Raw genomic sequence first — 14044 nt, 5'->3', positions numbered from 1 at the left:
TTCAGCATGGCTCCGGTGTGCCGAATTATTGCCTGGCGACGGTGGTGCTTCCCAAAGGCCTGTGTTAAATTAACAAGGTGGCTGCATTACTTAAGAAAGGAACTCTGATTCCCTACATTTTTGGAGAATTCCTCCGCCATTTAGGAATATATTAGTTTAAAATAGATACGTATTATTTGTGTTAGAAGAGGATGGTGACTGAAAACCATTGTTCTTAGGTGCTGAGAACAGTCAGTTGCGACACAGACTGAATTAAGGAAAAATCCACCCCGTTCCCCCTTCTAACCTAGCCTCGGTGCTCTCTGCCGCGTGCTCCCAAAGACAGCATTCGTTAATCGTCCTTCTAGCATGGACAGGAATAGGGTGAGGAACCGGACCCATACAGAGCCCAGTACGATAACAGTGCCTTTCCCTACAGTCTATCCCAAGATCTCCAAGCCTTTGCAGGCAGTAGCTCCCCCAGGAGGCAGGTGTTCTCCACGCTTTACAGATGGGGGGCGGGGACTTCAGTGATTTACCCCTCCCCCCACAGCAAGTCAGCGGGAGAGCTGGGATTAGAAACCAGCGCCCTGTCTGCTAGGTGGCTGTTCTAACCACGGCACCACAATGGTCCGTCGGGTCTGGGCATGTGGCCACGGCCAGATACAGTCACATGGTTTTAAAGCCAGTGGGATTCTTTGGTCTATGAAGAATGGGTGGGTGGGTGCAGGCTGCCTTTCGGCTATGGATGCATCAGCAAGAGGCAGGGAAGACTGAAGGGAGAGACCGGGGGGCTGGAGCAGCCCCTTTGTCCATTAGTTCTTTGTGACCGCAGCCTAGGCTGTGCCTGGCTCTGAGAGGTTGAACAAGCGGAGCCCCTGCTGGAGGGTTTCCATCCCAGTGGATAAAGAGTTAATGCTGGGTGGGATGAGCCCCCCAGCTAAGAGCAGACCCTTTCTGTACAATGGGAGGAGAAGAGAGGACTGGTGAATCCATGTCTTGCTGTCGGGCTGGGGAAGAGCCTGCAGGTGCTGCCTGGCGGGCGTACAACGGAAACCTTCCCCTTGTCAGAGAGCTTTGGGCCATTGTGCTTGGCACGAGAGCAGCATTTCTTCCCCAGGAGCCGAACGTGGTCCAGTTCTCGATCCCTAGGCAGAGCTACAATACAACACCTGGGCAGTCATTCAACGCCGGGGATTGGAACACACGGGGAAAGTGGGTGTCCTTTAATTGCTTCTGACACTGGTAACTGAATCTCAGGTTAATCTCTTGAAAGGACTAAAACCAATCACTTGCCATCCCCCCGTCCCACATGTCAAGTGGGCAGACTAGACTCGATAATGAACATCTCTGAATTCTGGTGTGTGAGCTGTCTCTCGATTCTGGCTGCCTTAGGACATATGGTCCTGGAATTCCTTCCTTACCTAGCATCATTATGGCTGCAGGGGATCTATAAAACTAACTTTCTAAAGGCCCTAAATTGGTCCAGGCTGTTAAATCTGTTAAGCCAGTAATTGCATCGTTAGAGCAAAGCCCACAGCACTAGGAGCCAAGCTACCTACATTTTACATCCAGCGAATGGTGGGGAAGAGTTTCCAAGGCGCACGATTGATATTTGTCTTGTCCCTCTCCCTTCTGGCATTCTTAAAGGAGACGGGTCTGTGTGCCAAAGGGAGAGGGTAATTTCAATAGACTCTCTAGAAAGGAGCTTGATTGTTACTAAAATAATCTTCAAAGAAGACGACTTGCTTATTACAGGGCCGGGTCGGTGTTCTTGATAATTGTCCTGATTGCGAATTCAAGGCAGAATTCAAAGGCAGAGAACTGGAGGGGGAAGGAGAAACGCGTGCCTGTCTCCCTCGTTTCCTCTGCATTCACAGCTGAAATCACTCAGTGCATTTTTACCCAACGAAATATCTGTGGGGAATAAAATGGACAAAAATTTGAGTGGAAAAAACGTAACATGGTCTGTGGAAATGGATTTTGTCAGGTGGAGGAGGGGAAGGATCCAGGGCTAATGAGGGTAGTGGGGGCAAAGGGGGGCTGAAAATCCCTTGAGTTGGGAATGGGGTGGAGAGTGAATTCAGCATCCTTTGCAGAAGCATCAGAAGGAAGCTGGCTTTTGTATTGTACCCTCTGTCTGTCATTAATGATAATGGGCCTATGCTACCACTTGCTGCCTTGTAAGCTAGGACAAACTAGCTAGCGGCTTTTGACGTCACTCATTGCTGAGTGTTTTCCCCAAACTGTGGTGGGTTCCTGGACTTGGGAACCCCTGCCCCGAATCTGCCCCTGCCAGGCAGGTGGTCATCTGTGGTCCCTTCAGTCGTCCTTGACACTGGGTAGCCTGGATCTTTCTTCTCTGGTTGAAAGGGTTCCGGTTCCTTGTCCGCTGCGTGGCAGAGCTCACTCAGCTGGCGAGGGGTGAGGTAGAACAGGCGAACACGTGGAGGCTAATGGCTGAAGGTTAGACGAGGAAGGGCTATTTCTGCTGCCATAGGAGAGCAAAATGCAGACTGCTCCTGTTCCCTTTGATGCGACAGGAAGGGCCCGAAACACCCCCTGTAACTTCCTAGCCCAGATGTCACTGGGTTGAATGAGTGCTAGGCACAATGTGATTTTAGATGTTAGAACAGCATGGCTGGTTCTCTCTCCCGATGCTGCAGCGGGAGACTAGATTCACTGTCAGGAGCTAGGGATATGCTTGGTCTCTAATGCTGTAGCTTTTTAGCTGCTTCACAGAATCTCATAAGAGTTTATACCTGCTTTAGAAACAGGTGATTTGCTCTCTGACATGCAAAGTGCCATCTTACTAGCTGCTTGCTGGCCTTGATCATTGTGGAGGAAAGAAGAATCTCTCTTCCAGAAGGTGCTAGAACCCATGTGACTGTTCCTATTTTCCCTTTGCCCCAGGATCCTTTTGACTGGCCACTCTGTGCCTGACCCTGACCTTGGATGGTTTGATTCACGTTGCCCATTTGCTGTACTGGAATCTAGGTTTCTGCCACGCTTAGTGCCTCCGATTCATGCTGTGTCTTTTCTAATTAGGATCTTCTACGTGTCGCACGACTCGCAGGACCTCAAGATTTTCAGTTACATTGCAAGGGATGGCGCCAACAACTCGTTCAGATGCAACGTTTTCAAATCCAAAAAGAAGGTGTGGTGGGTCATTCGCAGGGACTAGCTTTTCAGAGGCGTGTACCCTTTGTAACGGTCTGGGTTATCCCGGGAGAAGCCCCCCATCCCTGACGGGTACTTGGTACAGCAAAGGGGCGAGTGAGACTTGCTGGGAATTCATCCCGGATTTTACCCGGAGAACTAAGGATATATTGTAGGGTTAATTATCCCATTTATGGCAGACTACTAGGGATGTTGAACGACATCAGTAGGCTCATTAACTTTGGCTTAAACGTATCTGCATCACGACTAACGCTTCCCAGTGCAGTGGCTGCAGAAGTTAAAGTTGATCCGATTCAGGCTTGCCTGCGCTCCCCCAAACTCTCTCTAGCAGGCAATCCTACAGTGCAGATCTAGGAAGGACACTGCCCCAGCCCCTTCACACAGATAACTGCCCAGAGCACGCTCCAGTCCTAGCAAACCAAGGAATAGAGTCTGTCAGGGAGCCAGGAGTGAAACTCCCTTGTCTGGGGAGACAATGGCACAAAGGGATGTAGAATTATCTGTGCAGAGAAGTGGGAGCTCCAGCCAGAGGCAGCTGCATTTCAAAATGGGACGTGATTAGCGCTGTTCTAGTCCCCATTATCTGATGCCTCCTAAATGCCGTTGCCCCCGAGCAGCCTTATGGAGGTTCCTGGGGCCTGCATGCTGATAAGTGGGCCTAGAAGGGGGGAGTTTGGCTCTCCAGGCAGGCCCAGGCTCTGTTTTGGGATGTGGAGGGATGGCTCCCCATCAGCAGAGCCGTGGTGGGAGGCAGGGAATAGCAGGAGTCTCCTGGGAATGGTTGGTTTCTGCTCCGTGATGTAACCTGTGGCAAAGCGCCTGCTCCAAAGGGCTCTAACCTTCTGCTCCCCAGAGCCAGGCCATGCGGGTGGTGCGGACAGTGGGCCAGGCCTTCGAGGTGTGTCACAAGCTGAGCCTGCAGCATGCACTGCAGAACGCGGACGGCCAGGCGGACGGCGCCAGCGACAAGTCTGTGGAAGAGCGGCCTCTAGAAGGTGACTCAGCTCCCCGGGGACACCTGCAGAGCCCCCTCCCGAGGCAGCTGGCGCACTGGGTGCTCTTGGGTGGGGGACAGTCTCTGGCGATGCATCACCGGCTTGGTGCTAGCCCTGACCGTGGGTTATGTCCGCAGCAGGGCTCACAGCCCAGAGAACGTGCGTTTTACGGACTCTGCTGCTCCAGCCCCTTCAGTGCAACGACAGCAGAGTGCCTTAAAACATCCAGAGGAGGGAAGTATCACCCGTGTGGCACTGAGCCACTGAGGGGCTAAGGAATCGGCCCAGCGCTGCGCTGACCCTCCAAGGCACATTTCCTGTCTGTTAACTTGGCTCCAACACATGGAGACAGCTAAAGAAAGCCAAACTGTTCTTTAGCTGCTCTCCCTTCTCCTGCCAGCCCAGCCCCGCCGCTCAGTCTCCTTGCTCTGATCCGCTCGCATTTTGGTTCCTTCATTTATTTTTACTCTCTCATGTGAAGTTCACCAGCAGGGAGGAGCCAAGATAGTGGATGTTGATGAGGCTGACGTGGACTCCGATGGCATCGGCCTGTCTGACAGGGGGACTGAAGAGTTGCCCTCCCCCATGGGGGAGCTGGGCATCCTGAAATCCGGACAGATCGTAACAGACAAGAGCTGTCAGGTAATAACGGATGGAGCTGGGGGGAATTGGAGAGTGACGCCCATTCGCTGATATGACTCATTTTCCTCTGGGGGTTGGTTCCACAGCCTCGCTCGGGAGGCCAGTTCACAACAACACCAGTCATGGGGTGCTAAACTGCCTTCGTTTCGGCATGTCCCTGGGAGAAAGCCAGCGGGAGAGCCCATTCCTTTGAAAGCTGCAGTAGAGAGGCAGGTCAGGTAGCCACCTGTCCAGGCTTCCCCAGCTCCATCCTGTGCTCTGCAGATCTGCCTGCAGGACATGCACTGTCTGGCAGATCTGAGGCTCCATTAATGTCTCTAAAGCATCCTGAGCTCCTCTGATAGAGGACTGTTCCTGTAAGACTTGCTATACAGAATGCAATTCCCCTATGGCTCACTGCAGCTGGCCACTGGGAAATGAAGAGGAGCAACAAACAGGGACTGCAGCAACTGCAGACAGCTGGCCTTCCCGGGTGGGCTTGCAGCATTAACCTGTGGAACTTGCTGCCACAAGATATCACCAAGGCCAAGAGCTCAGCAGGATTTTAAAAGGGGTTCGATTTTTGTGTGGCTACAGAGAACACCCACACTGTTAATGTTAAACAGGACCAAAACCAAGGACGATAAACCCTCAGTTTTTAGGCAATAAGATGTCCAACTAATTGATATAATTTAGGGAAAAGCTTCCCCTGTAAGCAGATTATTCTGCGGTTGTCCAGTCTGGTTTTCTTGCACCTTACTCTGAAGCATCAAGTACTGATCACTGTTGGAAAAAGGATCCCAGGCTGGATGGACGACATCTGATCTGCTATGGTTCCTGTGTCCCTTTCCTAGCCCAGTTGTTAAACAGTGGTGTCCAAAGAGGTGCTGGAGCAGCTGTGTCACAGTGTTGAACTCACACAGTGATTATGTTGCTATTAAACCGACATAATGTAGTAATGAAAAACTGAGCCGAAGATTTGTTTCAGTGAGCATTTCCTGGCTGGTTGAAATGCTCACATCACTTGCTGAGTCCGGCTGAAAGTGACGAGTGAAACAGATGAAAATGGGATGTGTGTCATTGGCTTGGAATCTGGGTATTTCCGAGGGTTTGGCTTCCAAAGGTGCCTGAATGACTGATAACCGGGCTGGCCCTAGTCCAGCTGGGCACTGGAGCACCTGCATCGCGCCAGCCCAGGGAAGGAAATGAGTTTTAAATGCAAATTCTTCGGGCGAGTGGGACTGGTTGGCCGTGGCTCCATGCACTTCCCCAGGACAGAGTGGGTTAGTGGGAGCTGCTGCAGGCTGACAAGACTGGCTTTTCTCTGCAGGGAGGTCACGGTTTTCTCCCAGGTGGAATGCGATTTTGTTTTACACCCTTGACTTGCAGGTGTTCCACTAGAGAGGCGCTGCAGAAATCCTTCATAGCCAAGAGAGGAATGGCACCGCCGCCCCCCGGCTCCCTGAAGGGTACATTAGAGAGCCTGATCCGAACCGTCTCCCACTAGAGAATGCGCAAACACATCGTGTAGCCCAACGCTGTCACTCCCACCCTACCTGGAAGCTCCTGTGCCAGAGCCATGCACTGGCATGGGCCTCCTCTGTAGTGCCATCGCATCAACCTCCCTATTGATTGTAGCAGGGTCCCTCCCGGAAGCGCCTGTTCACTGCCATACGTGGCATGTTGGTGGTTTAGCGGCACGTGGCTCGTTCCCCTCCATGGAGAGCATGTGCTGTTTGAGGCATCGCTGTCCGGGGGTACGACTGCCCACTGAAGACACCCGGGAGCTTTTCACAGGAGTAACGGTGTTAACCTCAGCCCTTGCTAAATGAGGTATTCCCTCTGAGAGCTACACTCTGTCTCTTTACATTCTTCCTCCACTTTCCCTGGGCTGCGATAGTCCCCTCCTGCCTCAGGCTAGCGTGTAGCATTGCTGCGTGCTCGACCCCCCGTGGCCATTGCGTAGTCGCTGTGTGTCGTCGGGAGGGACCCTCGCAGCCTGTGCAGGGCTGGCTTCTTTGCGAAGAGCCTTGGAGCCATGGGGTGAAAGGTGCTGCCGAGCAAAGAGGGGACGCCCTCTCTTACCCGGCTGCAAGTTGACAGCTGTGGTTCTCAATCACCAATGAACTTCTCCCCTCTAAATCGGGGTTTCCTTTCAGACGGCGCCCAACGGGCTAAACCTGACAGTGTGTTGTTAGTGGGCCGTTTGACTGGGGTTAAAAGAGTGACCCTAGAGTGCTGTGTCCAGAGAACCAAGCTTTAATTGATTGCTGATGCTTTGAAGAGTCAGCCACTCCGCAGTGTATTAACAAGGGCTGATTTAGGACGGTTAAGCGTGAGAGCATTAACCCAGGGGGCTAGGATTTAAGTGAGAGAGAGTGTAAAACTCCTGTGGGCTCAGACACTGCCCAGCACGAGAGAGGGAGAGATTCACCTCCACTCACCTACGAGCCAGAAAGGCAGCTCTGAAATCAGTCAGATTTACTCTCCAGCGTCATTTTAATTTCTAGTGATGTGATGGGGTGGGGGCGTGGGTCTCTGAGGTTTAGTGGAGGGGGAGGAAACCTGCTTTGCTTAATTATTAATGGTGTCTGCCTGCAGTGTTTTAATACGCTAATGGATCTGGCTCAAGTCCATCTGCTATCATTCAAACGTTTCTGGCTGCCAAACAGCAAAATTCCTAGTATCTGTCGGTGATTCTGGGCAGCTGGAGCATTTTGGAGACTAGCTCCCATTGGGTGGTTGCTGGGAGATTCGAGCCACTTCCTGCCACTGCTTCCCAGTAGGGGAAGATACCAGGGGAAATAAACCCTGCTTCCTGTTCTGAGCGCCAGATCCACACGCATGCACACAGGGATATTACTCATTGCAAGTGGCGTCACTGGAAAGCCGGGAGAGCGTGTGCAGGCACCTGTACAGCGCCTAACACTAGGCGCCTGTTCTTGCTTCAGCACATTGTTCAGAATACTGAAGGCCTTGTCTACACGAGGGTTTTCAACTGTCAGTAGCCAGGCACTGGTGCAAACCCCTACTACGGATAGGCAAGACCGTTCTAAGCTGCATAAGTACATCAGTGCAGTGCTGCTGGGGTAAGCCACGCCCGTGCAGAGCAGCTCTGCCTGCCTACGCTAGGGATCGGTACCAACGACTCCAGCCAGAGCAAACCCTCTGGTAAACAAGGCCTAAGTCTCCCCAACAGTGGAGCTGGGAACTGCTCAACTTGTGTCACTAAGCCTGTTTCTTTGTGCCCAGGATGCTGAAAACTGCTCCATCTACCCCTCCGTGTCCCAGCAACTGCTGAGTGCAAGCAGCCCCTGCTCCTCTGCCTCGGCAACCCCGCTGGCATCCCAGCACTGCCTGCAGCTCCTCCAGCATCAGCTACTGCAGCAGCAGCAGCAGACACAGGTGGCTGTGGCACAGGTAAGGGGCTCCACAGCCCTGTTTCAGAGGGTGGGGGGAGGAAATCACACACACAGACTCCACCTAATGACCTTTGACTGGCAACCACTTCCCCTGCCTTGTACGAGGTTCCTTTTCCTACTAGCCCAGCTGAATTAGCCCTTGGATAACTCAAGCCCTTCACTGCTCCTTGCTCTGTTCCCTGGCTGGGGCCCGTGGGAGTCTTGCACAGCAATCCAAGGTAGAATGTGGCCCGTAGCATCACATGCAGGTAGAGGCAAAGCAGCAGGATTGCATGATAAAGACTTAGACACAATAACGGCGCTCTGCTCTGTGACAGCATTGGAACTCAAGCACTTTACAGACCTTCGCTTCATTGTCTCCCAAACCCGTTGCCAGAAAGGGAAGGACTCTGAACACTTTACATATGGGGAAACTGAGGCACAGTCACTCCTTCTCCCCCTTCGGCAAAAAAAAGTAGTCCATGTCAGAGGTGGGTCTGGAACCCAGAGGTCATAATTAAGGCTACGATTTAGTCAGAGATCATGGCAGTCATGGATTACATGACTTTAACGGACCTCCATGACTGCTTCAGCTGGAGCCGGGGCTATGTTCCCCACATAGCCCCGTGGTGGGGGCCGCCACCGGGGCCGTGAGCCCCTGCCCTGCGGCTTGCGGTGGGGGCTGCAGCTGTGCACCTCTGCCGCGGCTTGTATGGTAAGTTTTAGTAAAAGTCACGGGCTCCGTGAATTTTTGTTTGCTGCCTGTGACCTGTCAGTGACAAAATCTTAGCCTTAGTCATAATCCCCAGCTAGCTGCCGTACCGGGGGGCTGCTCTTTTTTAAACCTATTGTTATTTGGTTAATCCAGCCAGTGCTTGACGGGCACTGACCACCTTCCAGCACCTACTCACCTGAACCAACGTGGTGGGGATCAGGCTCCACTGGAGCGGCTCTGACATGGCCCATCAGGGGAGGGGCTAGATTTAGCTCAGAGGGAAGAGTCCCGGCTCCTGCCTTTGCGCCTCTATTCCACGTTGTGTGGCTGTTCCCCAGCATGTTCCCCAGCCATCACAGCCACTTGGCCTGACACCACGGCCGCCAGGCGGGGGTCAATGAGTTTGCCTGGTTTCGGCTGCTGACAGAGAAAGACAGGGCTGGAGCAGCCGCGTCTGCCCTGGTGTGCAAATGTGCATCTCACCGTTAGCACGCGGGGGGGGGGGCGGGTATGTACCTGGAGGGGACAAGGTATTGCAGAGGGGCGGACTACAACCAGGAGAAGCTGCCTCTGTGGGGCTGAAGTGCCCCGGAGCCTCTGGAAACCAAGGCCCTCTGACACGTTTCATTGTGGATTTCCTCCCTTTTGTAGGGGGAAGGGAGATGAAATGAGGGATTCCCTGCAGGGGAGCAGCCAGTTCCCGTGGAAGCATCTCCTGTGATGTGCTCCGTCCCTATAGCACAAGGGGCTTTACAACCTCCGTGCATGCTGCCCCCTGACATGCAGCCGCCTGTGGGGTGGGCCTTAGTTCACGGCACAGCCAGAGGGAGGGGGATGTTTTGGACAAGAGCACGCTCCTGCTTCCAAAGATCCTGCCCTGGGATATTTAGGGGGCAGACAGGGCCCTGGTTTTTAAGCTGGCAGCTGAGTGACCCATGCTGCATGAAGTGCACAGTGGGAGTATCTGCTCTGAAGGCAGAGCTCACCCGGCTGGGACCGGACCCGGGGCTGTCAGAGGGGGGAGGCCTGAGGAGAAAGAACAAAAGCAAGTTTGGCCAAAAAAAGATCCTAGCCAAGTTACAGGTACTTTCCCACTCTGCAGACTCAGACAGGTTGGGAGAGAGACTCCGACAGAAGGGAGCCAAGGTGCAGGTCTGGGTTGTTGCCGGGCCCCCCTGGAGCTGCGGGCAGTGTAGCCGCGGCCTGGCCGCTCCCCAGGAGAAGGTGACGTATCTGCGTCTCCTGGCCCTGCAGGTGCAGCTGCTGAAAGACCAGCTGGCTGCCGAAACAGCCGCCCGCATCGAGGCTCAGGCCCGGGTGCGCCAGCTGCTGCTGACCAACCGCGACCTGCTGCAGCACGTCTCCCTGCTGGTGAAGCAGCTGAAGGAGCTGGAGATCAAGGTGCAACACAGGCAGCCAGGTGAGGGGGGTGTGGGGGGCGAGGTTCTTATAGAGCCGCCCCACAGGGGTGGTGCTGAGAGGCCAGGACATTTCTCCAGCCCACAGCCAGGGGGAACTGCTGAGAACAACCCAACACGCCTCCTACAGGCAGATGCTGAGAGCGAAGGAGAGGACAGCGCTCTCGTTGGGGGCACCGGGCACAGAGCCCTCCCCAGCCCACATGCTCATCCGGCCCAGAGCCCCAGCGTTCCCCTGAGTCAGCCTGGGAAGCACACGCCGCTGGGACCGAGCTGGCTCCAGCCAAGCATTGCTCTAATCCAGCACCCTCCCCGCCACGCTGGCTCTGCCCTGCCCCAGCATGTGCTGCAGCACGGCATAGCACCGAATCAGGGCAGAGGGCTCTTTGCCGGCTCCCTGCCAGGGCCCAGTTAGGACCAGGAGCCTGAGCAGTGACGGCGCTGGTGATGCTTTGGCCTGGATGAGTATTTCCTGCTTGTCGGTGGGGAAACGTCTGCTCCCATTTCCAGCCCCTGCAGATGGGGCTGCAGCTCTCGGGGGGGACTGGATGGTGCTGCAGGCAGCCTCTGGTAACCCCCTTCCTTCCCTGCCAGGCCAGGAATACCCCTGTCCCAGGCAGGGTGGCAGCCTGCTATGGAGAATCCCCACCTCCACCCCTCGTGAGGTGCTGAGCAAGGCAGGGAGGCCGCTCCGAGCTCCAGCCAGCCTTTGTGCTCTCAGCTGGGGTACAGGCAGGGGGGTGCTAACATGGGAGAGGAAAGGTGCCCCCCTGCACTGCAATATGGGTACGCTGATCCCCGAGGAGCCCGCTGGAGGGGGGAAGATCTGACCTCGTTTCGTAGGTGGGGAACGGAGCGAGTCAGGTCAGACCTTAGGATGGGAACCAAACGCGAGACCTCAGCCTCACCGTCCTGGGTCTAGCTCCACGGTCGTTCCAAGGCCAATTCCACTGAGGCCTGAGACAACCATGGGCCTTGTGAGCGGCACTGGGCTGGCAGTTCTGGAGACTGCTGGCCTCTGTCCACAGAGCAGAGCAAGCTCCCCTGTCTGCCCTGCCCGCGCACCCCATCCCGACCCCGAGGGCAGGGCAGGGCAGGGCAGCCTGCACATCTTCCAGCCAGGGGACAGGCAGCCCCCACGCCCAATAGCTGATTGTGGGTTTGTTTTCTTATGCTGCAGACAGATAGCTGCTGCGAACTGAGACCCAACACAACTCAGCTCATAGAGTCTCTGACCGGCCCGAGGAGCTACTGGCAGAGTGTGGGGGGGGAAACACGCAAAGCCCACTCTGGCCCCAGGCAGCCATCCTCTTCCCCCTCTCCCCATGCCGGAGGAGGGGAGTGGGCCTGGCTAGCTGGGGCTGGGGCCTGTGTTGGCTTTGGACCATCGCTGCCCTCATCACCCTGCTGTAGCTCTAGCCAAGAGCCGCGGAGTCCAGCTCACCCTAGTTCTGGCTGCTGTGCCAGCAGAGGCCCAGGCCTTCACTGCTAGGAGCCCGGGCCCCCAAGCTCCCTCTCTCCCCGCCCCGCCTTTGCTGGGCCTGCTCTGAACATCGCAGGGCCCTGACCAGGCTCTGAGGGGCGCGGCTGGGCCTGGGGGAAGCGCCACTGCGGGGGGCCGGTAGCACTTCACCCAGGCTGCTTCTCTTTGCCTTGGCAGTTGACAGATCCTTGCAGAACCTGTCCCTGGCTCAGTCCCTGTCTCTGAACCTGAAGAACCATTACAGCCTGGAAATCAACCTGCCCTCCACCTCCACCCCAGCCAGTGTCCTGGGCAGCCCACTGGCCCCTGGCTCGCTGGCTCTGCTGGGCACCAGCGCCTCCTACCTCAACCTCCTGAGTCTGGAGAAAGGTGGCAGGGGCCCTGTCGCCACGGACGGGGACGAGCGCCTGGTGGTGCTGGAGGGGCAGGATGGTCTGTACCGGCGGGTGGAGGGCTCCGAGGTCAGCGACCAGGCTCTGCTCAATGGTGGCGGCAGGCAGAAGGCAGGCGACCCGAGCAGCAGAGCAGAGGACGAGAGGTAGGTCGGTCTCCCCATTCCCCCCTGCTGGTTAACAGCCACCGGCACTTAGTGTGAGGCAGCGGGAGGAGCAGGGACCCTCCCCTACTTGCTGGCTGGGCCAGTGGCCTTGGCAGGCCGGGGGGGTGCACACAGCCGCTGGGCCAGGCCGCGCTCCCCAGTAGCCTGCAGCCCACAATGGAGAAAGGCAGGCGAGTCTTGCCCGTGGGCCAGGCAGCTGTGACCACCCCCGAGCGCTGCGGGCTGCAGAGCACAAATTACACCAAAAAGGAACAGTAAGAAGACAGGGTGAGCGCATTCCTGGCTCCTTCACACCGGGCCCTGTGGGCGCAGCTGGAGCTTCCCTGTCTCTGCCCAGAGCTGGGGACAGCAGGGGTGGGGCTTGGTCCCCAGCCTGCTTCCCCCTCACACTGTCCCCAAGGGCCCAGGAGCGACCAGGGGGCTGGACGGGAGGTGCTGCAGGTCCCCCCCACCCACGTAGCTGCCGCAGGGTTGCGAGAAGGCAGCTGGCCTCTGAGATCTCTGAGCTGAGCCCAGAGCCTCAGCAGACTTGCTTAGACACGGACGTCTCTTTGCTCTGTGCTCTCAAGGTCGCAGCAGCCCATCCCCAAGCTCAACCCCCCCCCGCCCATCCTGCGGAAGAGGTCGAGCAAGACGTCCCCGAGCCTGGAGGTGGAACCCAAGCCTGAGAACGCTGCTCCCACGACGCTGCCCAGCCCCAACGCGTCCAGTCTCACCAACGTCACCACCTGCTCGCTCGCCAGCTCGGAGTTTGAGTCGGACGCCAGGACTCCTGCCCCCGGCACAGAGCTCTTCCCCAACCAGGGGGCCCGGCCGGCATGGGGCGAGAACAGCCATGCGTCCCCCATGTCTGGCACCTACCATCCTTCGGAAGGGGCCCCTGCACCTGGCGAGATGGCTAGCAAGAACCCAGCGAGACACCCGGCAAACACGGCCTGCACCATGGACAGCACCTTGCCGTTCTCCGCGGGCACCGAAACCTGCTTGCATATCAGCTTCTCGGAGGATGAGCTGCTGGAGAATGAGGTGGATGAGGCCAGGGGGCTCAGCAGGGTCCCTGCTTAGCCCCCAGTTAACTGGCAAGCTGTGCCGGTGCCATCATTACCCGGTGTTAGAATTTAGATTGGCACAGACTTCAGGGTAACTAGAGTTCTTAGTACTTAGCCCAGGAAGCAGGTTTCTTCCCCTGGCTTCTCTGCAACACGTAGCAGCCAGGCTGGTTTTGTAACGCCCTCCCCAACAGGCTGCTGGGTGCTACAGGATGAGGCCAGGTTAGTCCGAGCCCCCCAAGCCGTCACAGGCCGTGGGCTGCAGACCCCACTGTGTAACAGACATTGGCTTGGAGAGCAGATGGTAGAGTGCTGCTACAACCATACTCCAAACCTCCAGGTGGCCGAGGGCCTCTCCTCGTCCCGCCGTCCTGCTCCGTGCACAGGCCAGTGACACACGCAGCAGGGTGCCTCTCGGAAACGCTGGCCCGCTGCTCTGGGAGGGTGGTGCTCATTCACTGCCATGACTCACTGCCCCAGTCATGGTCGGCTGCGGTGTCTGCCAGACAGCGCCATCCTCTGCCCAGTGAGCGCCACACCCCACCCTGCCATTCCCACGGCTCTCCGGCCGGGCTGCTGCGCCACTGAACGTGCCTGAACGGCTGTGTGGCCAGTGCAGGTGACGCGTGTTTACCCCGGCCAGA

At 56.4% G+C, this 14044-nt stretch overlaps 1 protein-coding gene across 1 annotated transcript in view; it reads left to right on the top strand.

Moving 5' to 3' along the window:
* Positions 1 to 13416, top strand: part of LOC135891400 (carboxyl-terminal PDZ ligand of neuronal nitric oxide synthase protein-like) — a 59107-nt gene extending 45691 nt beyond the window's left edge. Inside the window, exons 5-11 of the mRNA XM_065418954.1 lie at positions 3028 to 3136; positions 4013 to 4154; positions 4636 to 4796; positions 8028 to 8195; positions 10146 to 10311; positions 11970 to 12330; positions 12921 to 13416. Of these exons, the coding sequence (XP_065275026.1) occupies positions 3028 to 3136; positions 4013 to 4154; positions 4636 to 4796; positions 8028 to 8195; positions 10146 to 10311; positions 11970 to 12330; positions 12921 to 13416 (1603 nt within the window). The remainder of the gene's footprint in view (positions 1 to 3027; positions 3137 to 4012; positions 4155 to 4635; positions 4797 to 8027; positions 8196 to 10145; positions 10312 to 11969; positions 12331 to 12920) is intronic.
* Positions 13417 to 14044: the final 628 nt, after the last annotated feature.

The sequence above is a fragment of the Emys orbicularis genome, chromosome 18, assembly GCF_028017835.1.
Source record: "Emys orbicularis isolate rEmyOrb1 chromosome 18, rEmyOrb1.hap1, whole genome shotgun sequence".
Lineage (NCBI taxonomy): Eukaryota > Metazoa > Chordata > Testudines > Emydidae > Emys > Emys orbicularis.
This window is presented reverse-complemented; position numbering and strand designations above follow the sequence as displayed.